The sequence below is a fragment of the Zootoca vivipara genome, chromosome 13, assembly GCF_965207765.1.
Source record: "Zootoca vivipara chromosome 13, rZooViv2.hap1.1, whole genome shotgun sequence".
Taxonomy (NCBI): domain Eukaryota; kingdom Metazoa; phylum Chordata; class Lepidosauria; order Squamata; family Lacertidae; genus Zootoca; species Zootoca vivipara.
In genome coordinates this window covers 28,222,284-28,246,461 of record NC_142596.1, presented here as the reverse complement: position 1 = coordinate 28,246,461, position 24,178 = coordinate 28,222,284, and the positions used below count along the sequence as shown (strand labels likewise).

The 24,178-nt window shown below is 49.8% G+C and overlaps 4 protein-coding genes across 6 annotated transcripts in view; 3 read left to right on the top strand and 1 right to left on the bottom strand.

Moving 5' to 3' along the window:
- The window catches only part of LOC132593203 (uncharacterized), a 37,614-nt gene extending 28,972 nt beyond the window's left edge, over window positions 1-8,642 (top strand). Inside the window, exons 5-7 of one of the 2 annotated variants that reach the window (XM_088656816.1) lie at window positions 6,648-6,792; window positions 7,181-7,344; window positions 8,179-8,642. In XM_088656816.1, coding sequence (XP_088512942.1) covers window positions 6,648-6,792; window positions 7,181-7,344; window positions 8,179-8,213 — 344 coding nt within the window. In that variant the 3' untranslated portion in view covers window positions 8,214-8,642. Of the gene's footprint in view, window positions 1-6,647; window positions 6,793-7,180; window positions 7,750-8,178 lie in introns of those variants that run through there. The other variant, XM_088656815.1, reaches the window with a different exon arrangement.
- NSMCE1 (NSE1 component of SMC5/6 complex) overlaps window positions 1-12,977 on the bottom strand; it is a 155,852-nt gene extending 142,875 nt beyond the window's left edge. Inside the window, exon 1 of one of the 2 annotated variants that reach the window (XM_088656818.1) lies at window positions 12,881-12,977. The gene's annotated coding sequence lies outside the window, so the exon portion shown is untranslated. Of the gene's footprint in view, window positions 1-186; window positions 346-12,880 lie in introns of those variants that run through there. The other variant, XM_088656821.1, reaches the window with a different exon arrangement.
- On the top strand, window positions 9,429-11,480 carry LOC148683670 (uncharacterized). The gene has a single exon (XM_088656822.1). It carries the CDS (start codon window positions 9,525-9,527, stop codon window positions 10,410-10,412), a length of 888 nt encoding a protein of 295 aa, XP_088512948.1. The 5' UTR covers window positions 9,429-9,524; the 3' UTR covers window positions 10,413-11,480.
- Window positions 11,593-24,088, top strand: LOC148683669 (uncharacterized). Its single transcript, XM_088657254.1, has 8 exons — window positions 11,593-12,566; window positions 15,305-15,423; window positions 18,262-18,406; window positions 18,800-18,963; window positions 19,413-19,552; window positions 20,815-20,972; window positions 21,464-21,498; window positions 22,033-24,088. The coding sequence occupies exons 2-8, from the start codon at window positions 15,339-15,341 to the stop codon at window positions 22,962-22,964; spliced, it is 1,659 nt and encodes a 552-aa protein (XP_088513380.1). The 5' UTR covers window positions 11,593-12,566; window positions 15,305-15,338; the 3' UTR covers window positions 22,965-24,088.
- The last annotated feature ends 90 nt before the right edge of the window (window positions 24,089-24,178 follow it).

Below are 24,178 nucleotides of genomic sequence, written 5' to 3'. Positions count from 1 at the left end.
GTCCTGGCATTCTGCCCCGCCACGCCTGGGGTTGTTGCTGCTGCTGCAGCTGCCCACTTTCCGGTGTGTCGGCCCCTGTCAGGGAGGGGGCGCCGCCGCCTTTCCCAGAACCCGCCCCCCGCAAGGCACTTTGCCTTCCTGACGAGCGCGAACACGCGTGAATCCCGCGCGTGAGACGCTGCCAACCTTGACTGAGGATGACCCGGAAAGAAGCCTCTTAGCGTGGGCAGAATGCAACCACTCGGGGAGAAATGAACAGGGAAGCGGGTAGGCGAGCGCGCCTGTTCCTCTCGCTGCCGCTCACCTAGCGGAGGACGGGAGCCGAAGAACAGGAGCCGCTGGCTGAGAAAAGAATCCGCGGGAGACAAGAGCTTCCGACATAATGGCCACGCCCTGTAGGAGCTCTTAGCCAATGAGCGATGTGACAGCCCGGATTGACGTTTCTAGCTGGGAGCAGTGCAAGGCCTCAATATAACAAATGACAGAGGGGGACGCTCATTGTCTGTAGAAGGAGCGTCCTGGTTCATTTAGGTGTTTTATTGGGGGGGGGAGAGGGGGAGAGATAGTGCTGCCCGCCCCAGAAGGACATGGGGTGGGCTCAGTCACTTTTCAGACACATTTCAGTATAACTCTGAATGGTCACAGTTCCACCCTTAAAGGAAAAGTCACTGCAAAGTCAGGACTCAGGCTTATTTTCCCTGTACTGTATTTTTTTAAAAACCGCCCAACTGATGCAAATACTGCCCAGCCATAATACACATATGGTGCCCGGTACGTTTCCGAGCACAATTCAAAGTGTTGGTTGGTGCTGACCTTTAAAGCCCTAAACGGCCTCGGCCCAGTTTACCTGAAGGAGCGTCTCCACCCCCATCATTCAGCTCTGAGGGTCTTCTGGCAGTTCCCTCACTGTGAGAAGTGAAGATACAACATACCGGTAGGTGCCGACTCCCTGTCCCCAGGGCTCTGGGTGCCTGAGCACCCGCAAAATTCCCCATGAAGGGGCCAGGCACCCACAAATTGTGGCACCAGGGCCATGCATGTTGCATGGCACCCATGGTTGTGGGGCTAAGCCGGCACTCCTGGGTTACCAGGAACCAGGCAGAGGGCCTTCTCGGTAGTGGCACCCCCCCTGTGGAACACCATCAGGTGTCAAGGAAATAAAGAACTATGGTAATTTTAGATGGCTGACCCGTATAGGGAAGTTTTTAACGTTTGATGTTTTATTATGCTTTTATAATTGTTAGAAGCCACTCACAAGTGGCTGGGGCAACCATAAAATTGTTGTTGTTGTTGTTGTTGTTGTTGTTGTTGTTGTTAGGTGGCGTTGTGGCTGAGAAAATGAAGCTTCGATGCACTTGTATTGGTGAGTGAATGTGTGAGAGAGAGAGCACTGCAATGTAGCCCAGTTTTGCTATCCAGGCTCCGGAAGCATTGAATTGCTTGTTTGAGGAGGGGTTCCGGTTTCCGCCGGCAGGAATGGCGGACCTGTTTTCCATCTCTCTGACCTTCGTAAGGAATTTGGCGGTTGCTAGGGGAGTAAATGGCAACCCCCTACCCTCTCCGGGGGTTACGGAGAGGGGCCGCTGGCCCGCGATGCCCCCAGACCCACTCCGACTGTTTTTGGAGTGGGGGGAGCTTGGGCTGAGCACTTATGAGGGCCAGGACTCCCGGACGCTAATCTGCATGGCGGGGATTTCCATGGTTAAAGAAGATCATTAGGCTTAAATCTATGGACATACTTCAGAAGGAGGGGAAGAAGCGCTGTTTACTGCTGAGAAATTTATGCTGCTGAGGGAGAGGAGTCAAAGGCTGTATTTCATCTGAAAGAAGGATTGATGGGGACGGAGCGATAAGGGAAGTGAGTTTTTTTTATTTTTCTTCATATGAGTTACTTCGTACCTTCCCAGACGCGATGTCCTGGTTTGTTTGGAGTGAAAGAGAAGCAAAAGACTGTGTGAGTTGAACTTTATAAACTGTTGTTACTGAGCATATTTTTTAAAGATGTGGAGTTGCCGACGAGAAAAGCCCCCCTCTAGTTGGACGGAAGGAGTGCCTGAACGCGTTTGGAGGATTTATGAGCTGTGACGCACTTTGAATTGGAGCAGCGACCTGAAGCTAAGTTCAGCTATAGGGCAAGGAGATCCATTAATTTACCAAGAGTCTATGGTTTGATGTTTGGGTCTTCTGCCTGGAAAAGCTGTAAATTTTATAAAGATCGTTAATCTACCCGGTTATGAGAGAAAACGAAAGTGTTTTGAGTTTTTTTAAGATGGCGCTGCTTCGTGTTGACGCAACAGGGAGCTCCAGACCAAGAAGATTTATGGGGAGGCTGGACTGATTAACCCACACAGGAGAAAGAACATTTGTGAAACCTTGTTTGATATTTATCTCAGCAGCTGGGAAACAATCGGTTGAAAGTGGAAAACATCTATGTGACTGTAAGGGAAAGATTCGGATTATTATGAACTTGGAGAGACGATTTGAACTTTAGAAAAAAGACGGCAGTGGACGGTTGCGAGGAATCCCCAATTTCTTGAAGCATGGGAACCCAAAAAAATTTTTTAGATGATTTGGCATAATATTCGGTTTGATTGATATATATGTGTATAATTTGAAATAACGAATGTGATATAATTGGTTTTAATTGGAAAATTAATAAAAATATATTTTTTTAAAAAAAGAATTGCTTGTTTGAGGAAAATGCAGTCAAACAAAGGGGGAGTCTCTAAATTGTAGGAGCAACTTAGCAGAGGACCATCGGCTTTCTCGCCTAAGGTGGCTGGGAGAGAAAGAGGGTGACTTGTGCATGAAGGGGATTTGATCAGAAAAACACCATCCCTCACTCCTCCATCTCTCAAAAAGCTCTAGAAACTCGCCCCATGGCTGTTATATTCTATTGGGAGTTGCACTGCCTATTGATCTGAAATAAAAGGTTCCTAAGTTTAAAACCAGCTCTGTCCGCATTCAGAGGTGCTATACATCTGAAGTAAAATTTAAGCTGGTTCCTATGAACCCAGAGAAATGGATCCTGACCCAGGAAGAGCCCAAGGATCCAGGCAAGCAGGCACGATGTTGCCGCTGGCCGTAGAATGACAGAGACCAAACTAAGGCTGTGAAAAGCAAAGTACAGTTTATTAAAGAATAAAAAACTGTTGCAACAGGGTCCTTCCTCTCACGCAGGAGAACAAGGAAGGAACCCCAAACAAAGGTGTCTTGCCCTTAAAAAGAAATTTGAAATTGGTTTCAGCCCACCCCCCAGAAGCATCATCCATATGTCACAGAAGGGGTGTAGCCCAAGACCCCTCTCCCTAGATTCATCATAGGTACATCATGAAAGGGGAGGTCTGGTGGCAGTAATCTGAGCAGTCTGGACCCTGCCCCCTGCCCCCAAAACCTAATCAACAAAAAAGAGAGATATTTACATTTCCCTGTTTCCCAGCCAAGTTAATCACACCCTTTTGTCTGGCACCCAGGTATCAGGATGCCAGGGATTATCACTTTAATTCCTGAGACAATGAGAAGGTTCCCCCCACCCCCCTTCTTCCTTGCAGAGGAACACCTGGTCAGAGAGAGAGAGTCAAAATGGTGTCAGTCAGACCTGTCTTCCTATGCTGCTTCAGACATGTTTCTGTACATTCATGTACATGTTTTATGAACAATTATTATATATATATATATGACCTCAAAATTCTTATAACACATCTAAATAGCAAACAAACTGACAAGCAAACAAACAAGCAAAGCAAAGAGAACCGGAAAGCCATATGGAAAGGGTTTCAGCTGCCTGAAATGGGCTGAGGCTGCTTGGGTCAGGTTTCCAGGAGGCCTGCTTTTCTGGTATTGTTGGGGGTTTTGAAACTCTGCAATAAGCCAGAAACCCACCATTTGACCCCATTTCTTCCCCCCTCCAAAAGCGGTCTGCATTCCTCTCATCACCATCAGCATACGTCCAGCCATAGTCATTGGGTGTGCGGGGGGGGGGGGCAATGACTTGGGGTCTTAAGTTGCATTATCCACATTATCTACATGGACTGGCAGGACTTTAGCTGTCATTCCTGCACTGCAGACAAAGGGGGTAGGTGATGTCACTAGCAGCAACCCTACAGTTCTAATTCTATGAATTTTCTTGAGTTCATGGGTGCTCCGTCTGTCTCCCCACTGTTTGTGTCAGGAGATCCTTCCTACTTCTCTTTAGTAGTGCAACAGTATAATTTTTCCGGTACATTGGGCAGATGTTGTTCTTTCCCCTCCCTCCTTCACAGGCGAACTCATTGGGGGCGTCCAAGGAAGCTAGATTTTGGGAGACAAAGCAAGGTCTTCCCCACACACTTAAAACATTATGGTACTCACTTCCACAAGTGATGACATCTAACTTGGACAACTTAGACAGGATGAGACAAATTCATGAAGAAAGAGGAGGAGGAGGAGAGGGCTGTCAGTGGCTACTAGCCACGTTGACCGTTTTCCCTCCAGTGTCAGAGGCAGTAAATGCCTCTGAGTAATGCCACTTACTGGAAATGGCAGTGGGGGCTCTTGCTGTGCCCAGGTCCTGTCTGTGAGCTTCTACCCTCTGGGGCATCTGGTTGGCCACTATGGGGACAGGAGCCGGAGTGGTCCTTCCTCATGGCTGCTTCTATGTTGAGGGAGTCGACTTGGTCTGCCCTCAGATTTCAGGGGATGGAAGAAGAGAGAGAGATTTCCAAGAGTGTGGGGAAAGGGGTGGCATATACGCCACCTGTTTCCCGGGTTGAGTGGATTGCCTTCTTGGAGAAAGACCAGTTGGTAGCATGGGTATAGCAAAAGGAGGGCAGCTGCCCCCCTAAATCAAGTAAATCAATAAAAAGTAACTGAGGTTCTGCCCCCCCCCAACATAAAGCCTGGCCACCCCCATGGTAGGGAGCAGGGTTGCCAACTTGAATAAAATATGGCGGGGGGAAGCCCCACCCCACATAATTGATCACATGATCTGGTGCACCCACACCATTTGAATGGCAATACCCATCAACCTGGGGGAGGGCGGCCCTCTGCCCCTTAGAGTTGGCTCCTATGGTACGGAGCAAGAGCAAGGGGGGGAGCGCTCGGGTAATTATGGGGGAGAATTTGGAGATCCACACTTAGGTGAGCATGAAGGAGAAAGGGTTTTATTTATTCCGTGCTGTGCTTCTTTCCCCTGCTTCAATAAAATTCCCAGGGCAGCGAGCTCCTAACATTTCAATGTGCGACAACTCCAAGTAGAAAGCACCCTAAAACGGATCCTTGTTACCAGAGCTTTGTTCAGTTCCATCTTGAAGGAGTCCACTTGGTCCGCCCTGAGATTTCAGGGGATGCAGCAGAGCGAGATCAAGATCCCAGAGTCAGTACAGGAGAGCAGCTGGGCAGGTGGGAAGGGCCCCTCACCTTTGGGAGACAGACGCTGCGCCTTCCCTCCTGGGGGGGGGCATGCTAGTCCTGTGGTTGTTTCATTTCCGGAGGGCTGAGTAAGCTGAGCTGGAGATGTCATGGCACAATCTGGAGCACAGCTGCGTTGCATAGGAAGTGGCTCAAGGAAGCAGTCAAGGAAATGAACCGAGGGGCACTGAGGCATTTCGCAACGAGTTTCAGCATGGGGAGTGAAACTGGATAGAGAAAAGTCTCCTCCTCTCTCTCATAATGCTAAAAGTCAAGGACATCTAGTGATGCTTAATGTTGGAAGATTCAGAACAGATAAAAAAGGAAGAACTTCTTCATCCAGCACAGAGTTAAAATGTGGAACTTGCTCCCACAGGAGGCAATGATGGCCAACAAATTTGATGACTTTAATCCAATTTCACAGGACCGTCAGTGGCTACCACCATGATGGCCATACTCTGCCTCTAATCAAACATGGAAACCCTTCCAGATCCCATTTTCAAGAAACCACAGTAGGTGGAGAGTCTCTTGTGTCTGAATACCGCTTGCAAGCTTCCCACTGGCGCATCTGAGAGAGCAGGATACTTGGCCTGATCAAGTGTCAGGGCTAGTTTCATGTTTTTAGGAGAGCATTATAAACGTTGAGGTGAGCAACCCAATGCACCTGGAGGAGAAAAAACAAGCAGCAGTCAGCATAGAAATTTAAGGCTTGTCCTTGGAAGGTCTTTTTTCTAAGGCAGAGGCAGAGTTAGCTTTCCAGACTCAGACACAATGCGTTCTCTACCCCAGGAATATTTTTTATAAACAAAATATATATAAACAAAAGGTCCCCCTGGGGCAGAGTCAGATCTAGGCTTTATTTCACCCTTGTCAAAGACACAGCTTGACACACAGACACACACAGAGACACACACGAACACACACACACACACACACACACAATCACACACACACAGGTTGAGCCTCAATGGCACCCATTTGGAGGCTTCACTCAGGGCAAAAAATCTGGCTAGCTCCCCTGTAATTACAGCTCTGCCCTGACAAAACAGGAGTAGAGCAGAGATTCTATCCCTTTCTGCAGTGGAGTCACGGAGGGCCAAAGTGTGGCTTTGCAGAGGCCCTTTCAGGGTAGGCCTCCTCTGAATATGTAAGTTTCATTGAGTAAAACATTCCTACACTGCTTTCCTCTGAAAATCTGGAGATGATGCACAATAGTTGGTGTCAGTCTGGCACTCAAACAAACTCTTGTTTCTTTCTAGCCGCATCCTCAAAGGACATCCAGCCAAGTTGCTTCACAGACTATGACTCCGAAGTGGGTTGTTCCTGGGAAGTGGACGCCTCTACCGACTGCCCCAAGAAGTTCCTCCTGCGTGTTGAAACGATTGATCAATTCAGTGGCCGAATGTAGGTCATACTGTGAAACGAGAGAACTGCCACCAGATCTCCTCTTTCCTCTGTTGGGTGATTCTGGGGATGGTGGTACCCTCCTCACAACTTACCACTGTGAGTTTTCCAAAAGCAGAATAAGAAACGCAGGATCCAAAGGGTTTCTCATTACACTTTTCACTGGACCACTTGTGGTTGGAGAACTTCCAAGGTGCACAGATTTATCTCGTCTTGCACACTTGCAACTTTCCCTGGGGGTCTGGGGAATCCACAGCATGGTGCAGCTGGAAGCATTGCAAAGCCCCTCTCTCACTTGGGCTGAGCTTTCCCAAATCGAGGCTGTGGCAGAAATAATCTGAGTGTTGTCTACTTTGAAAACATCTTTTAAGTCTTACCATTGTTCCAGGAACTCATTGGAGTGTTCTCCTAAGAACAAGAGAGGCCAGAATGGGACCCCCAAGTGTACTTGCGCCCTTCAGACTAAAGAAGTGTATCGCTTCATGTATCTTTTCTCAGTGGAGGCCAAAGGGAAAGAGATCTGGAAGAAGAGTGTGGACCCTGATGACATTGGTAAGGGATCCTTTGGTCTGGCAGACTCTCCTTGCGCATTCCTGGGGGCTGCTCTGAAGAACAAGACAAGAGGAGCAGCATACAAGTGGGGTGGGAAGGGTGGGTTTGTTTTCATGATTAGCACCAATCAATGCTCAGAGACCTTCCTTAGCCCCTCCTGCATCCATCTTAGTACATTATGCAAAGTCACCACCTTAAAGGGTGGTAGGTTTATTGTGGCAGAAACCTTTGTAATGGAGAGCCCCCTTCTTCAGGTGCCTGGAGGGGGATACAAGACTTCTCAGAGTAGACTGGCTTGAGATCAGGGCTGCCAGCCCCAAGCCATTGCTTTCCTTTGGATTACAGAACCTAGGGGAGGGGTGGCAGATGCAGCCCTCCAGGCCTCTTTCACTGCCCCATTACTGTTCCACACACTCCTAGTTCCTTGGCTAGGCTGAATTGCATCTTTTCTTCCTTGTCTGGATGGAGGAATGTGCCCAGCCCTGGGCCCCTGGCTGTGGCTGCCCCCACCCCCTCAGGTGGGAAATGGCCAGGCTCAGGAGGGAGGGAAGGCGATCCTTCCGCCATTTGGTCTTGAGCCCTTTGATTTCATCTACAGAGCTTCCATTGCAGCTTGTCTTGAAACAGTTCTCTGAAATTTATTCCCTTGTGCATTGCTACATAAGAGTCCAAAATCAATTTTCTATCATATCCCAAAATGATCTCCTTCCATAGAAAGTTGGGAAAGAGAAGAATTCCACTCACCAGAAGAACCTCCTCCCAGTGTTTTCCTGCGGTGTGGGAAGGACCACATAATGTAAACCTGTTTGCTTCTGGGGGGGTTTTCCTTCAAAGGAACGCAAACGCATGACAATGGACATGCAACTTAAAATCACCGTAGGCAGCCTCATGCCAGCAACAACCTATATTGCTAAAGTGCATCAGAAAAATTATTTCCTCGGGAACAACTGGAGTGATTGGAGCAACCCGATAAGTTGGAAAACAGCTGGGTGGGTCTGGTAAGGCACCTGTTTATTATTAGCAATCTGTTGGCATCCCAGCTGGCATCCCTGTGTGTTCTGGGCTCCACATTGTGGGCTCTTTTTTCTGGATTTTGTAAACCTTCTGGATTTGTGAAATATTCCGACCCCACCCGCAGGAACGTTTGTGTATCATCCGGCCCCTTTGAGTGAGCGACAGCATTTCTCTCACATTGCTGAAGGTCTTGCATTTCCAATCAGCTAGACATCGAATTAATATGCAGACCTCTCACTTAATTCAGCACAATTCTCTGCTGTAGACAATACCTCTTTCTGAAGTCTCCCCAATGATTTTTATTGTTTCTCATTTAAATAAAGACAAGAACACACAACTACATTAACTTGTCCAGTGGTCCATTCTTATTAAATTCCATACATAGTACATAGTGCACATGCAATAAGTTAGGTATTGTCAATTCAAGTAGCCTCTCCACAGAGATTCCTGTGTTGAAAGTGGAATAAAAGTATCTTCTGTCTCATTTATAAAGGAAAAGAAAGGAAGTCAACATCACCAAAAGCAGGGGTAGGCAATCTAAGGCCTGTGGGCCAGATGGGGCCCAATCGCCTTTTCAATCCAGCCCATGGACAGTCCAGGAATCAGTGCTTTTTTACATGAGTAGAATGTGTCCTTTTATTTAAAATGCATCTCTGGGTTATTTGTGGGGCCTGCCTGGTGTTTTTACATGAGTAGAAAGTGTGCTTTTATTTAAAATGCATCTCTGGGTTATTTGTGGGGCATAGGAATTCGTTCATTTCCCCCCCCCCCAAAAAAAAAAATTAGTCTGGCCCACCACATGGTCTGAGGGACAGTTTTCAGCCCATGGCTGAAAAAGGTTGCTGACCCCTGACCAAAAGTGTCTATCCTTGAAGTGCCTTTAATTACACTTTTGTGGTGAGTAAGGCCTTCTAATGGAGCCACACTCCAAATACTATTTAACCAGATCTCTGTGGGGAGTTCTATAGATTGTTTCCAAATTCGGCTTTTATAAATTGGGCTGCTAATAACAGAAAAAATACTAAATGTCTGCATATAAGGTTACTGTTTAAATTTTAATCTAATGAGAACAAGGGGTGAAGAAGGGGTGGTGGGACCAGATCCCAAACCCCGCCAAGAGCAAAGTGGCCGCTGGTGTGACAGCAGCGGTGGCACCATTTGGAAACATGGGCCTTGAGCACCCTGTGCATATTCACAGCTGCATTGCATCTGCCAAGCCAGAAACTCGGAAAGAGGAAGACTGCCAGGTCCCTCATAAAGACGCTGTGGCCAAGCTCTTCAGAGACCTTCTCAGTGGGGACTTGAGCAGTGGGGGCACCAGTATCCTGGACGAGCACACCCTTCTCAAGGACCAGGCTCTGGGGCACATGCAGAGTGCTTTTTCCTTTTCTCAAGATGCACGGCTGGACAAGCACAGGGGTGTTTTGGAGACCTCTTCTGAACCTGTCTATCACAACACCAGCACAGAGACGGTGGCTTCCTCCCAGCCAAGCAGTGCTGCCCTGGAACTGCCCCTCAGCACACCCGCCCCCCAGCCCTCGGGCTACAAGTGTTTCAGCAGCCTGGTGGCGGAGCCCATGGCCGCCTTCAGCCAGGTCTGTGAGGAGGAGGAGCAGGAGTTTTCTCCTTTCAGGGACCAAATCCAGCCATCCAGTCATGACGCAGGGCCTTGCTTTTCACCTGTGACCAGCAACCTGCACCCTGCTTTCCAGGGTGTCTTCCCAGAAGGCCCAGACTCACTTTGCTTTTCCTCCTGTATGGCAGCTGCAGAGCGAGAGGCGAGGCCAGGCAGCCCCTCCCAGCATGGGCCAGGAAAGTCTTTCCCCTGCCCAGGGGCCTCCCTCCTGGCTGGCTACCGCTCCTTCAGCTCAGCTCTCCAGGGAGGCACAGCCCCCCAGGGCAAGAGTGGCAGCGCTGGCAGCCGCCTAGACGGGCAGTCCCCCTACAAACCCTTGCTCAGCATTGTCCAGAACAGCCCTGCAGCAGCCACTGGGGTGAGCAGGGTCCTCTTTCACCCTGGTTGGGGGGCTCAGGAGGTAAGAGACCCGGCCTGACCAAGTGCACCCTGCGGGGCAGACATGGACATGCAACAGGTGGCTTCCGATGGATGCTTTAGGGAAGAATTGGCCAGGGACAAAGGCCTTTCATACCCCTGAGGCCCCTTGTACCTCCTTAATTCCGCCACAACCAGGCAGTGACCTCCTCCAGGTGTAATCCTCCCTAAATCCAGAGATCCACTATGCTGCAAAAAGGAAAGCAGCACCAACTGCATAGAGCAGGCACCCCCAAACTTCGGCCCTCCCCTCCAGATGTTTTAGACTACAATTCCCATCTTCCCCGACCACTGGTCCTGTTAGCTAGGGATCATGGAAGTTGTAGGGCCGCAGTTTAGGGATGCCTGGCATAGAGGATCTGGGGGTTTAGGGAGGAGAAGCTATGGGACGGCAGTAGAAGGAGGATGCTGCATGGGAGAGGGAATTCAAGGAGGGACAAAAGGCCCCTTTAAGCTAGGTAGGGAAGGGCCCTTACTATCAACAGAGGACTAAGCCAAAGGCCAGCAAGGAGAGGCACCTTCCTGATTATAGGCCGGTGTCTGTGTGGAAACTCTGAGGACAAGTTGCTGGACTCAAGAGGCTGCTTTTGGCACTTCTTACATGAATGGGGCCTTCAGGGAGATGGGTGCTTTCTTGACCCAGATTGGGCTGGGGGCTGGAGCACCAGCTGCTCTTGGGCTCAAGTTACTGGACAGTCACCTGCAATGGAATCCACACCTGCCTGTCAAGTGTTTCAGCTCTGCCTGCTGACAGGCTCTGAATCTAGCAAGTGGCCAGCTTTTGCTCAGGCACTGCCTTGCTTTTGCAGAGAACAGTCTGCTTGACTTTCTTTTGTTGCTGCTTCTATACAGATAAGGAGGTCTAGCTTCATATAGCCATAGCAAGCAACAAGGTCTCTGTGTGGTGGCATGACTTCCTGTGCCCTCTGCCAGAGATCAGAGAAGAGGAGGGGTAGCAGGCTGAATAAAGGGATGCTCCAGGACCGCTTTTGGTGATGGGGATGTCAGGAAGTATCGCCAAGTGACTGAGACAATACCATTCTAGCATTAAAGTTTTTTATCCATATGATCCAGCTTTATTGCACTTATTCCACTCAAGGTGTGACATAGGCAGGACAGCATTTCCCAAAAGGGGAGAGAAGCTTGCAGTTTGCATGGGGAAGGACCTGCTATGACACCACCCCCAATAGAGGCTGAGGCTGCTGCTCCCAGCTGGCAAAGAGATGGCTGTGTGGCTGTGGGCAGCCCAGATGGACCATTCTGCCATCATGGTTCACCTGCGTCTCACAGGTACATGTAGAATGAATGGCTTCTGAGAAGATGAGAAGCTACCCAGGCGAATGGAAGCTTCATAAGAAAGGAAGTGGCTAGAAACATTCAAGTACAGTACAGAACCTGAATGTTGAAGCACGTTTGCATAAATCTGCATGAGCTTTTAAATGTATGAGTGCAGATTCCTGCCAGCTCTCAGGCTCTTGCTGCTGGCTTACGCTGAGCCACAGGGTGCAGCCAGGATTTGATGGGCACAGGAGGCTGCGTGCGGATTGGGCCCTCTGCAGATTGAAGCAAAAGTTTAGTTACCTGCCGATTAAGAGGTATGGCTTGAATTGTACAATACAAAATTTTGGCTCCTCCATTGCTGGGGGTCTGAGTGATTTGGGGTCCCTGCCATATTACTACACCTACATGGAGGCGGAGTCTGTCTTCCTCAGCTGACCCCCTTATCTTAAATGCTTCTCAAAAAGCTCCCAGATGGCCTTGCAGTGACTCTTGGAATGAGAAAGGGCCCTTGCCCAGCGCCTTAGTTTGGTGCCCTGCTGCTTGACATGAATTGTGTTCAATTCCCAATGTGCCACTCCTCCCCTTCACTGGGTTGGTGAGCAAAATGTGCAGAGCAGCACGCAGCCAGGGCCGTCTTTCCCATACGGCTTAATGGTTCATTGCACCAGAGCGCTGGCCTCTCAGGGACGCCCCAGCGAGTGGGGGAGCTGCGCAGCTTTGCCGGCGGACTCCCCATTCCCTGCACGCCCGCCAGCTGGGCCCGTCAAACATATTACTGGCGGGTGCGCAGCTTCCCTCCCAAGCCTCCTCGGGAAGAAAGTGATCCTAAGCCTCTGCAGAAACGGCCAAGGGAGGGAGCCAGGGAACCCGCCAGGTAAGGCAGAGGTGGGGGAGGGAGAAGGATGAGGGACAGCCAAAACGTCGGATTGGGGGGGGGGCTTTCAGCCTTGCAACTTCTTCATCTTTTTGGCGATCACTCGTAGCCGAGTAAGATTGTCCTGGCATTCTGCCCCGCCACGCCTGGGGTTGCTGCTGCTGCTGCAGCTGCCCAGTTCCCGGTGTGTTGTTGGCCCCTGTTAGGGAGGGAGGGGGCGCCGCCCCCTTTCCCAACACCCGCCCCCCGCAAACCACTTTGCCTTGCCGACGAGCGCGAACACACGTGAATCACACGCGCGAGACGCTGCCAACCTTGGCTGAGGATGACCCGGAAAGAAGCCTCTTAGCGTGGGCAGAATGCAAACCACTCGGGGAGAAATGAACAGGGAAGCGGGTAGGCGAGCGCGCCTGTTCCTCTCGCTGCCGCTCACCTAGCGGAGGACGGGAGCCGAAGAACAGGAGCCGCTGGCTGAGAAAAGAATCCGCGGGAGAAAAGAACTTCCGACATAATGGCCACGCCCTCTAGGAGCTCCTAGCCAATGAGCGTTGTCACAGCCCGGATTGACGTTTGGAGCGGGGAGAAGTGCAAGGCCTCAAGATAACAAATGTCAGAGGGGCACGCTCATTGTTTGTAGAAGGAGCGTCCTGGTTCATTTAGGTGTTTTTTTTGGGGGGGGGGTAGTGCTGCCCGCCCCTTAAGGACGTGGGGTGGTATCAGACACTCAGAATTTCAGTATAACTGAATGGTCACAGTTCCAGCTTCCACCCTTAAAGGAAAAGTCACTGCAAAGTCAAGGCTCAGGCTTCTTTTCCCTCACATTTATTGTACTGTATTAAAAAAAAACCGCCCAGCTGATGCAAATACTGCCCAGCCATTATACACGCATTGTGCCCGGTACATTTCCGAGCACAATTCAAAGTGTTGGTTGGTGCTGACCTTTAAAGCCCTAAACGGCCTCGGCCCAGTTTACCTGAAGGAGCGTCTCCACCCCCATCATTCAGCTCTGAGGGCCTTCTGCCAGTTCCCTCACTGTGAGAAGTGAAGATACAACATAGGTGCCGACTCCCCGGGGCTCTGGGTGCCTGAGCACCCGCAAAATTCCCCATGAAGGGGCCAGGGCCATGCATGTTGCATGGCACCCATAGTTGTGGGGCTAAGCTGGCACTCCTGGGTTACAAGGAACCAGGCAGAGGGCCTCTTCAGTAGTGGCACCCACCCTGTGGAACACGCTCCATCAGGTGTCAAGGAAATAAAGAACCATGGGAATTTTAGAAAGCAGACCCGTATAGGGAAGTTTTTAATGTTGGATGTTTTATTATGCTTTTATAATTGTTAGAAGCAACTCAGAGTGGCTGGGGCAACCATAAAATTATTCTTATTATTAAGTGACATTGTGGCTGAAAAAATGGAGGTTCCATGCACTCGTATTGGTGAGTGAATGTGTGTGTGTGAGAGAGAGCACTGCAATGTGGCCCAAGTTTTGCTATCCAGGCTCCTGAAGCATTGAATTGCTTGTTTGAGGAAAATGCAGTCAAACAAAGGGGTGTCTCTAAATTGTACAGTGGTAGTAACTTAGCAGAGGACAATCAGCTTTCTCGCCTGAGGTGGCTAGGAGAGAAAGAGGGCGACTTGTGCATGAGGGGGATTTGATCAGAAAATCACCATCCCACACTCCTCCATCTCTCAAAAAGCTCTAGAAACCCGCTCTATGGCTGTTATATTCTGTTGGGAGTTGCTCTGCCTACTGATCTGAAATAAAAGGTTCCTAAGTTTAAAACCAGCTCTGTCCACATTCAGAGGTGCTATGCATTGAATTGCTGCTGCTGTGCCCCAGGCAGCAAAATCCCTGGGCTGAGCCTCCCCACAGAAACGGCCAGGCGGCATTTGCGGCAGGCACAGCAAAGCAAAGAGAAGCGGAAAGCCACATGGAAAGGGGGTCCTGGAATCATAGAATCATAGAGTTGGAAGAGACCATAAGGGCCATCCAGTCTAACCCCCTGCCAAGCAGGAAACACCATCAAAGCATTCCCGACATATGGCCGTCAAGCCTCCCACTTAAAGACCTCCAAAGAAGGAGACTCCATCACTCTCCTTGGCAGCAAATCGCACTGTCGAACAGCTCTTACTGTCAAGAAGATATTCCTAATGTTTAGGTGGAATCTTCTTTCTTGTAGCTTGAATTCATTGCTCTGTGTCCACTTCCCTGGAGCAGCAGAAAACAACCTTTCACCCTCTTCTATATGACATCCTTTTACATACTGAATTTAAACATGGCTATCATATCACCCCTTAACCTCTTCTCCAGGCTAAACATACCCAGCTCCCTAAGCCGTTCCTCATAAGGCATTGTTTCCAGGCCTTTGAGTAGTGGTGAGTGTTTTGGGGCCCTAGCATCTGAGCCCCCTTGGCCCAGTCTCCTCCCAGCTACTCATTGAAGCCGAAGGCCTGAAGGGCAAGACAAGTAGTTGGCTACAGCTGGGCGACTGGCCAATGTCTCGTGGCTTCTGCCTGTTGGATGCTGGATGTGACTGTTGCAAAGGGGCTGGGCCTTGCTCTCAGTTGGGCCTTGAATAAGAGGGGGGCTCCCTAATCCCTTTCCACAGGTAAGCGGGTGGCGTTCTGTAGTGAAGATCGTTCTAGGGTTCAGCTGAGCCTGCAGAGCCCCCATTGCCTGTGGCACGCATCTGGAGGCGGCCAACAGGCTTTCAAAAGACATTAACATTGTCTCTTCCCAGCAGGGCCAGGCACATTCCATCACCAGATCTCCGGATGGCCAACGGCAGGATGGGCTTCGGGGGCCCCCGGAGGCCTTGCCTCCTCCTCTCCGTCTTCCTCGCCTGCTTCCTTTGGCACAGTAAGTCTCCGTGGAGGAAAGCTGCTTCCCTCTGCGAGAGGGCAGCCGGGCAGCCAGCCGGACAGAGAGCAAGGCCAGGAGGGGTGGTGGGGATGATCTTTTCAAGGCTTGGACAGGTTGAAATGGGCTGAGGCTGCTTTGGGTCAGGTTTCCAGGAGGCCTGCTTTTCTGGTATTGTTGGGGGTGGTGTGGGAGTGAGTTAAGACTTTTTGCTGGGTCTGGGTTGCTCTGGGTTTTATGACTGCATGGTGGAAGCCACCTTTGGAGACTCATTGCCCTGAAAGCAGCTTTTGAAACTCTGCAATAAGCCAGAAACCCACCATCTGACCCTATTTCTCCCCCTCTCCATAAGCGGGCTGCATTCCTCTCACCACCATCAGCATACGTCCAGCCATAGTAATTGGGTGTGCGGGGGGGGGGGCAATGACTTGGGGTCTTAAGTTGCATTATCCACATTATCTACACGGACTGGCAGGACTTTAGCTGTCATTTCTGCACTGCAGACAAAGGGGGTAGGTGACGTCACTAGCAGCAACCCTACAGTTCTGTGATTCTATGAATTTTCTTCAGTTCATGGGTGCTCCATCTGTCTCCCCACTGTTTGCGTCAGGAGATCCTTCCTACTTCTCTTTAGTAGTGCAACCGTATAATTTTTCCGGTACTGTATATTGGGCAGATGTTGTTCTTTCCACCTCCCTCCTTAACAGGCGAACTCATTGGGGGCGTCCAAGGAAGCTAGATTTTGGGAGACAAAGCAAGGTCTTCCCCACACATTTAAAACATTATGGTACTCACTTCCACAAGTGATGACATCTAACTTGGACAACTTAGACAGGATGAGACAAATTCATGCAGAAAGAGGAGGAGGAGGAGGAGAGGGCTGTCAGTGGCTACTAGCCACGATGACCGTTTTCCCTCCAGTGTCAGAGGCAGTAAATGCCTCTGAGTAATGCCACTTACTGGAAATGGCAGTGGGGGCTTTTGCTGTGCCCAGGTCCTCTCTGTGAGCTTCTATCCTCTGGGGCATCTGGATGGCCACTATGGGGACAGGAGCCGGAGTGGTCCTTCCTCATGGCTGCTTCTATGTTGAGGGAGTCGACATGGTCTGCCCTCGGATTTCAGGGGATGGAGGAAGAGAGAGAGATTTCCAAGAGTGTGGGGAAAGGGGTGGCATATACGCCGCCTGTTTCCCGGGCTGAGTGGTTTGCCCTCAAGGAGAAAGTCCAGTGGGTAGCATGGGTATAGCAAAAGGAGGGCAGCTGCCCCCCTAAATCAAGTAAATAAAAAGTAACTGAGTTTCTCTCCCCCCTTCCAACATAAAGCCTGGCCACCCCCACGACCCTAACATTTCAATGTGCGACAACTCCAAGTGGAAAGCACCCTAAAACGGTTCCTTGTTACCAGAGCTTTGTTCAGTTCCATCTTGAAGGAGTCCACTTGGTCTGCCCTGAGATTTCAGGGGATGCAGCAGAGAGAGATCAAGATCCCCGAGTCAGTACAGGAGAGCAGCTGGGTAGGTGGGAAGGGCCCCTCACCTTTGGGAGACACCTCCTGGGGGGCCATGCTAGTCCTGTGGCTGTTTCATTTCCGGAGGGCTGAGTAAGCTGAGCTGGAGATGTCGTGGCACAATCTGGAGCACAGCTGCGTTGCATAGGAAGTGGCTCAAGGAAGCAGTCAAGGAAATGAACCGAGGGGCACTGAGGCATTTCGCAACGAGTTTCAGCATGGGGAGTGAAACTGGATAGAGAAAAGTCTCCTCCTCTCTCTCATAATGCTAAAAGTCAAGGACATCTAGTGATGCTTAATGTTGGAAGATTCAGAACAGATAAAAAAGGAAGAACTTCTTCATCCAGCACAGAGTTAAAATGTGGAACTTGCTCCCACAGGAGGCAATGATGGCCAACAAATTTGATGACTTTAATCCAATTTCACAGGACCGTCAGTGGCTACCACCATGATGGCCATACTCTGCCTCTAATCAAACATGGAAACCCTTCCAGATCCCATTTGCAAGAAACCACAGGAGGTGGAGAGTCTCTTGTGTCTGAATACCGCTTGCAAGCTTCCCACTGGGGCATCTGAGAGAGCAGGATACTGGACTGGATGAGCCCCTTTGGCCTGATCAAGTGTCAGGGCTAGTTTCATGTTTTTAGGAGAGCATTATAAACGTTGAGGTGAGCAACCCAATGCACCTGGAGGAGGAAAAACAAGCAGCAGTCAGCATAGAAATTTAAGGCTTGTCCTTGGAAGGTCTTTTTTCTAAGGCAGAGGCAGAGTTAGCTTTCCAGACTCAGACAGAATGCGTTCTCTACCCCAGGAATATTTTTTTAAAAACAATATATATATATATATATATATATATATATATATATATATATATATATACATACACACACACACAAAAGGTCCCCCTGGGGCAGAGTCAGATCTAGGCTTTATTTCACCCTTGTCAAAGACACAGCTTGACACACAGAAACACACACACAATCACACACACACACAATCACACACACACACAATCACACACACAGGTTAAGAGCCTCAATGGCACCCATTTGGAGGCTTCACTCAGGGCAAAAAACCTGTCTAGCTCCCCTGTAATTACAGCTCTGCCCTGACAAAACAGGAGTAGAGCAGAGATTCTATCCCTTTCTGCAGTGGAGTCACGGAGGGCCAAAGTGTGGCTTTGCAGAGGCCCTTTCAGGGTAGGCCTCCTCTGAATATGTAAGTTTCATTGAGTAAAACATTCCTACACTGCTTTCCTCTGAAAATCTGGAGATGACGCACAATAGTTGGTGTCAGTCTGGCACTCAAGCAAACTCTTCTGTTTCTTTCTAGCCGTATCCTCAAAGGACATCCAGCCAAGTTGCTTCACAGACTATGACTCCGAAGTGGGTTGTTCCTGGAAAGTGGACGCCTCTACCGACTGCCCCAAGGAGTTCCTCCTGCATGTTGAAATGACTGGTATATTCAGTGACCAAAAGTAGGTCATGCTGTGAAACAAGAGAACTGCCACCAGATCTCCTCTTTCCTCTGTTGGGTGATTCTGGGGCTGGTGGTACCCTCCTCACAGCTAACCACTGCACTGTGAGTTTTCCAAACGCAGAATAAGAAACGCAGGATCCAAAGGGTTTCTCATTACACTTTTCACTGGACCACTTGTGGTTGGAGAACTTCCAAGGTGCACAGATTTATCTCGTCTTGCACACTTGCAACTTTTCCTGGGGGTCTGGGGAATCCACAGCATGGTGCAGCTGGAAGCATTGCAAAGCCCCTCTCTCACTTGGGCTGAGCTTTCCCAAATCGAGGCTGTGGCAGAAATAATCTGAGTGTTGTCTACTTTGAAAACACCTTTTAAGTCTTACCATTGTTCCAGGAAATCATTGGAGTGTTCTCCTAAGAACAAGAGAGGCCAGAATGCGACCCCCAAGTGTACTTGCGCCCTTCAGACTAAAGAAGTGTATAAGTTTAAGTATATTTTCTCAGTGGAGGCCAATGGGAAAGAGATCTGGAAGAAGAGTGTGGACCCTAAGGACATTGGTAAGGGATCCTTTGGTCTGGCAGACTCTCCTTGCGCATTCCTGGGGGCTGCTCTGAAGAACAAGACAAGAGGAGCAGCATACAAGTGGGGTGGGAAGGGAGGGTTTGTCTTCGTGATTAGCGCCCATCAATGCTTAGAGACCTTCCTTAGCCGTTCCTGCATCCGTCTTAGTACATTATGCAAAGTCACCACCTTAAACGGTGGCAAGTTTATTGTGGCAGAAACCTTTGTAATGGAGAGCCCCCTTTTTTAGGTGCCTGGAGGGGGATACTCCAGTTCTGGAGAGAACTTGGAGAGGTTGAGGTCTGTCCTCCAGGGTGAAAGGTCTGCCACTTTGACCTGCCCTTCCTTCCCAAGCAGAGGCCCATGTTGTCTTCCCTGAGAGACGAGCAGGGGCCCCTTTTGCCTCCCCACATCTTTCTCTTTGTTGTCTTCTTCCAGAATGCAGTGAAACCCCGACCGCCTGTCAACCTGAAACTTAAGGGATTAATCCTCACGTGGGAAGATGACTATAATGAAGGGCACTTTCTCCATAAAAATCCGGAAACAGACTATGAAGTTTCCTACGGGCAAAAACAAGCCCTTGAGGTAAGCATACCTTCCCGGCATACTCCTCTCTGTACGATCACCTGGAATAGTGCTGCAAATTTATTATTGTTAATCAGCTACCGTAATTACATTTATATTCCACCCTTCCTCCCAAAGGGAACTCAGGGTGGTAAGCTCATCCATGTTAAAACAATGTCATTAAAACTAAAATTAAAAATACTAAAACAACCACATACATTGGGGGGGGGGGGAGACCTTCTATGTCCTGAGCAGAGGTTGATGTCTCAGAATACACCTCTCCCCACCCCCCTGCTCTGCCTCATGCTGGTTGACATGGCATCTTCTCTGCCCTTCCGTGACACTTTCTTTGGGCAGCTCTGCTGAGGATTCCTCCAGCATGAGAATGAAAGTGCCCTCGTTAGTCTCTCTGATGTCTATCAAGGACCATTCACAGAATCCATTTGTTCTAGTAAAGTCATTCCCCACCCCCACATGCACACAACAATACATATGTTTAGCTGCTCTTTGTGGCAAAATAGACAGGCAGATTGCCCTAGTTGCCTACGCAGACCAGTGTGTAGAGCTGCATTTGAGAAAAGGGGAGTATATGTGGTTTTCAGCCATCACTACATGAGTAGCCTTTATTAATTTCTAGGGTTTACCCTAAATCTGTAACAATATATTTGGCAGATGGTTTTATGACCCTCACAAGTGGGGCACACAAGACTTCTCAGAGTAGAGTAGACTGGCTTGAGATCAGGGCTGCCAGCCCCAAGCCATTGCTTTCCTTTGGATTACAGAACCTAGGGGAGGGGTGGCAGATGCAGCCCTCCAGGCCTCTTTCACTGCCCCATTACTGTTCCACACACTCCTAGTTCTTTGGCTAGGCTGAATTGCATCTTTTCTTCCTTGTCTGGATGGAGGAATGTGCCCAGCCCTGAGTCCCTGGCTGTGGCTGCCCCCCCCCCCCGGCCGCCCCTCAGGTGGGAAATGGCCAGGCTCAGGAGGGAGGGAAGGCGATCCTTCCGCCATTTGGTCTCGAGCCCTTTGATTTCATCTACAGAGCTTCCATTGCAGCTTGTCTTGAAACAGTTCTCTAAAATTTCTTCCCTTGTGCATTGCTACATAAGAGTCCAAAATCAATTTTCTACCATATCCCAAAATGATCTCCTTCCATAGAAAGTTGGGAAAGAGAAGAATTCCACTCACCAGAAGAACCCCCTCCCAGTGTTTTCCTGTGATGTGGGAAGGACCACATAATGTAAACATGTTTGCTTTGGGGGGTTTTTTTTCCTTTAAAGAAACGCAAACGCATGACACCGCAAATGCAACTTAACATAGGAATCGGCATGCCAACAGCAACCTATACTGCTAAAGTGCGTCAGAGAAATTATTTCCTCGGGAACAACTGGAGTGATTGGAGCGTCCCAATAAGTTGGCAAGCACCTGGGTGGATCGGGTAGGGCACCTGTTGGCATCCCAGCTGGCATCCCTGTGTGTTCTGGGCTCCACATTGTGGGCTCTTTTTTCTGGATTTTGTGAACCTTCTGGATTTGTGAAATATTCCGACCCCACCCGCAGGAACGTTTGTGCATCATCCGGCCCCTTTGAGTGAGCGACAGCATTTCTCTCACATTGCTGAAGGTCTTGCATTTCCAATCAGCTAGACATCGAATTAATATGCAGGCCTCTCACTTAATTCAGCACAATTCTCTGCTGTAGACAATACCTCTTTCTGAAGTCTCCCCAATGATTTTTATTGTTTCTCATTTAAATAAAGACAAGAACACACAACTACATTAACTTGTCCAGTGGTCCATTCTTATTAAATTCCATACATAGTACATAGTGCACATGCAATAAGTTAGGTATTGTCAATTCAAGTAGCCTCTCCACAGAGATTCCTGTGTTGAAAGTGGAATAAAAGTATCTTCTGTCTCATTTATAAAGGAAAAGAAAGGAAGTCAACATCACCAAAAGCAGGGGTAGGCAATCTAAGGCCTGTGGGCCAGATGGGGCCCAATCGCCTTTTCAATCCAGCCCATGGACAGTCCAGGAATCAGTGCTTTTTTACATGAGTAGAATGTGTCCTTTTATTTAAAATGCATCTCTGGGTTATTTGTGGGGCCTGCCTGGTGTTTTTACATGAGTAGAAAGTGTGCTTTTATTTAAAATGCATCTCTGGGTTATTTGTGGGGCATAGGAATTCGTTCATCCCCCCCCCCCCAAAAAATAGTCTGGCCCACCACATGGTCTGAGGGACAGTGGACCAGCCCACGGCTGAAAAAGGTTGCTGACCCCTGACCAAAAGTGTCTATCCTTGAAGTGCCTTTAATTACACTTTTGTGGTGAGTAAGGCCTTCTAATGGAGCCACACTGCAAATACTATTTAACCAGATCTCTGTGGGGAGTTCTATAGATTGTTTCCAAATTCGGCTTTTATAAATTGGGCTGCTAATAACAGAAAAAATACTAAATGTCTGCATATAAGCTTACTGTTTAAATTTTAATCTAATGAGAACAAGGGGTGAAGAAGGGGTGGTGGGACCAGATCCCAAACCCCGCCAAGAGCAAAGTGGCCGCTGGTGTGACAGCAGCGGTGGCACCATTTGGAAACGTGGGCCTTGAGCATCCTGTGCATATTCACAGCTGCATTGCATCTGCCAAGCCAGAAACTCGGAAAGAGGAAGACTGCCAGGTCCCTCATGAAGACGCTGTGGCCAAGCTCTTCAGAGACCTTCTCAGTGGGGACTTGAGCAGTGGAGGCACCGGTATCCTGGACGAGCACCCCCTTCTCAAGGACCAGGCTCTGGGGCACATGCAGAGTGCTTTTTCCTTTTCTCAAGATGCACCGCTGGACAAGCACAGGGGTGTTTTGGAGACCTCTTCTGAACCTGTCTATCACAACACCAGCACAGAGACGGTGGCTTCCTCCCAGCCAAGCAGTGCTGCCCTGGAACTGCCCCTCAGCACATCCGCCCCCCAGCCCTCGGGCTACAAGTGTTTCAGCAGCCTGGTGGCGGAGTCCATGGCTGGCTTCAGCCAGGTCTGTGAGGAGGAGGAGCAGGACTTTTCTCCTTTCAGGGACCAAATCCAGCCATTCAGTCATGACGCAGGGCCTTGCCTTGCACCTGTGACCAGCAACCTGCACCCTGCTTTCCAGGGTGTCTTCACAGAAGGCCCAGACTCGCTTTGCTTTTCCTCCTGTATGGCAGCTGCAGAGCGAGAGGCGAGGCCAGGCAGCCCCTCCCAGCATGGGCCAGGAAAGTCTGGCCCCTGCCCAGTGGCCTCCCTCCTGGCCGGCTACCGCTCCTTCAGCTCAGCTCTCCAGGGAGGCACAGCCCCCCAGGGCAAGAGTGGCAGCGCTGGCAGCCGCCTAGACGGGCAGTCCCCCTACAAACCCTTGCTCAGCATTGTCCAGAACAGCCCTGCGGGGCAGCCACTGGGGTGAGCAGGGTCCTCTTTCACCCTGGTTGGGGGGCTCAGGAGGTAAGAGACCCGGCCTGACCAAGTGCACCCTGCGGGGCAGACATGGACATGCAACAGGTGGCTTCCGATGGATGCTTTAGGGAAGAATTGGCCAGGGACAAAGGCCTTTCATACCCCTGAGGCCCCTTGTACCTCCTTAATTCCGCCACAACCAGGCAGTGACCTCCTCCAGGTGTAATCCTCCCTAAATCCAGAGATCCACTATGCTGCAAAAAGGAAAGCAGCACCAACTGCATAGAGCAGGCACCCCCAAACTTCGGCCCTCCCCTCCAGATGTTTTAGACTACAATTCCCATCTTCCCCGACCACTGGTCCTGTTAGCTAGGGATCATGGAAGTTGTAGGGCCGCAGTTTAGGGATGCCTGGCATAGAGGATCTGGGGGTTTAGGGAGGAGAAGCTATGGGACGGCAGTAGAAGGAGGATGCTGCATGGGAGAGGGAATTCAAGGAGGGACAAAAGGCCCCTTTAAGCCAGGTAGGGAAGGGCCCTTACTATCAACAGAGGATTAAGCCAAAGGCCAGCAAGGAGAGGCACCTTCCTGATTATAGGCCGGTGTCTGTGTGGAAACTCTGAGGACAAGTTGCTGGACTCGAGAGGCTGCTTTTGGCACTTCTTACATGAATGGGGCCTTCAGGGAGATGGGTGCTTTCTTGACCCAGATTGGGCTGGGGGCTGGAGCACCAGCTGCTCTTGGGCTCAAGTTACTGGACAGTCACCTGCAATGGAATCCACACCTGCCTGTCAAGTGTTTCAGCTCTGCCTGCTGACAGGCTCTGAATCTAGCAAGTGGCCAGCTTTTGCTCAGGCACTGCCTTGCTTTTGCAGAGAACAGTCTGCTTGACTTTCTTTTGTTGCTGCTTCTATACAGATAAGGAGGTCTAGCTTCATATAGCCATAGCAAGCAACAAGGTCTCTGTGTGGTGGCATGACTTCCTGTGCCCTCTGCCAGAGATCAGAGAAGAGGAGGGGTAGCAGGCTGAATAAAGGGATGCTCCGGGACCGCTTTTGGTGATGGGGATGTCAGGAAGTATCGCCAAGTGACTGAGACAATACCATTCTAGCATTAAAGTTTTTTATCCATATGATCCAGCTTTATTGCACTTATTCCACTCAAGGTGTGACATAGGCAGGACAGCATTTCCAAAAGGGGGAGAGAAGCTTGCAGTTTGCATGGG

Excerpts from the sequence above, each read along its gene's own strand:
- LOC148683670 (XM_088656822.1), top strand. The coding sequence starts at position 9,525 with ATGGGCCTTGAGCACCCTGTGCATATTCACAGCTGCATTGCATCTGCC.
- LOC148683669 (XM_088657254.1), top strand. The coding sequence starts at position 15,339 with ATGGCCAACGGCAGGATGGGCTTCGGGGGCCCCCGGAGGCCTTGCCTC. Across the intron at positions 18,964-19,412 it reads TGTGGACCCTAAGGACATTG|TGAAACCCCGACCGCCTGTC; the intron begins GTAAGGGATCCT and ends TCCAGAATGCAG. Across the intron at positions 19,553-20,814 it reads GGCAAAAACAAGCCCTTGAG|AAACGCAAACGCATGACACC; the intron begins GTAAGCATACCT and ends TTTCCTTTAAAG.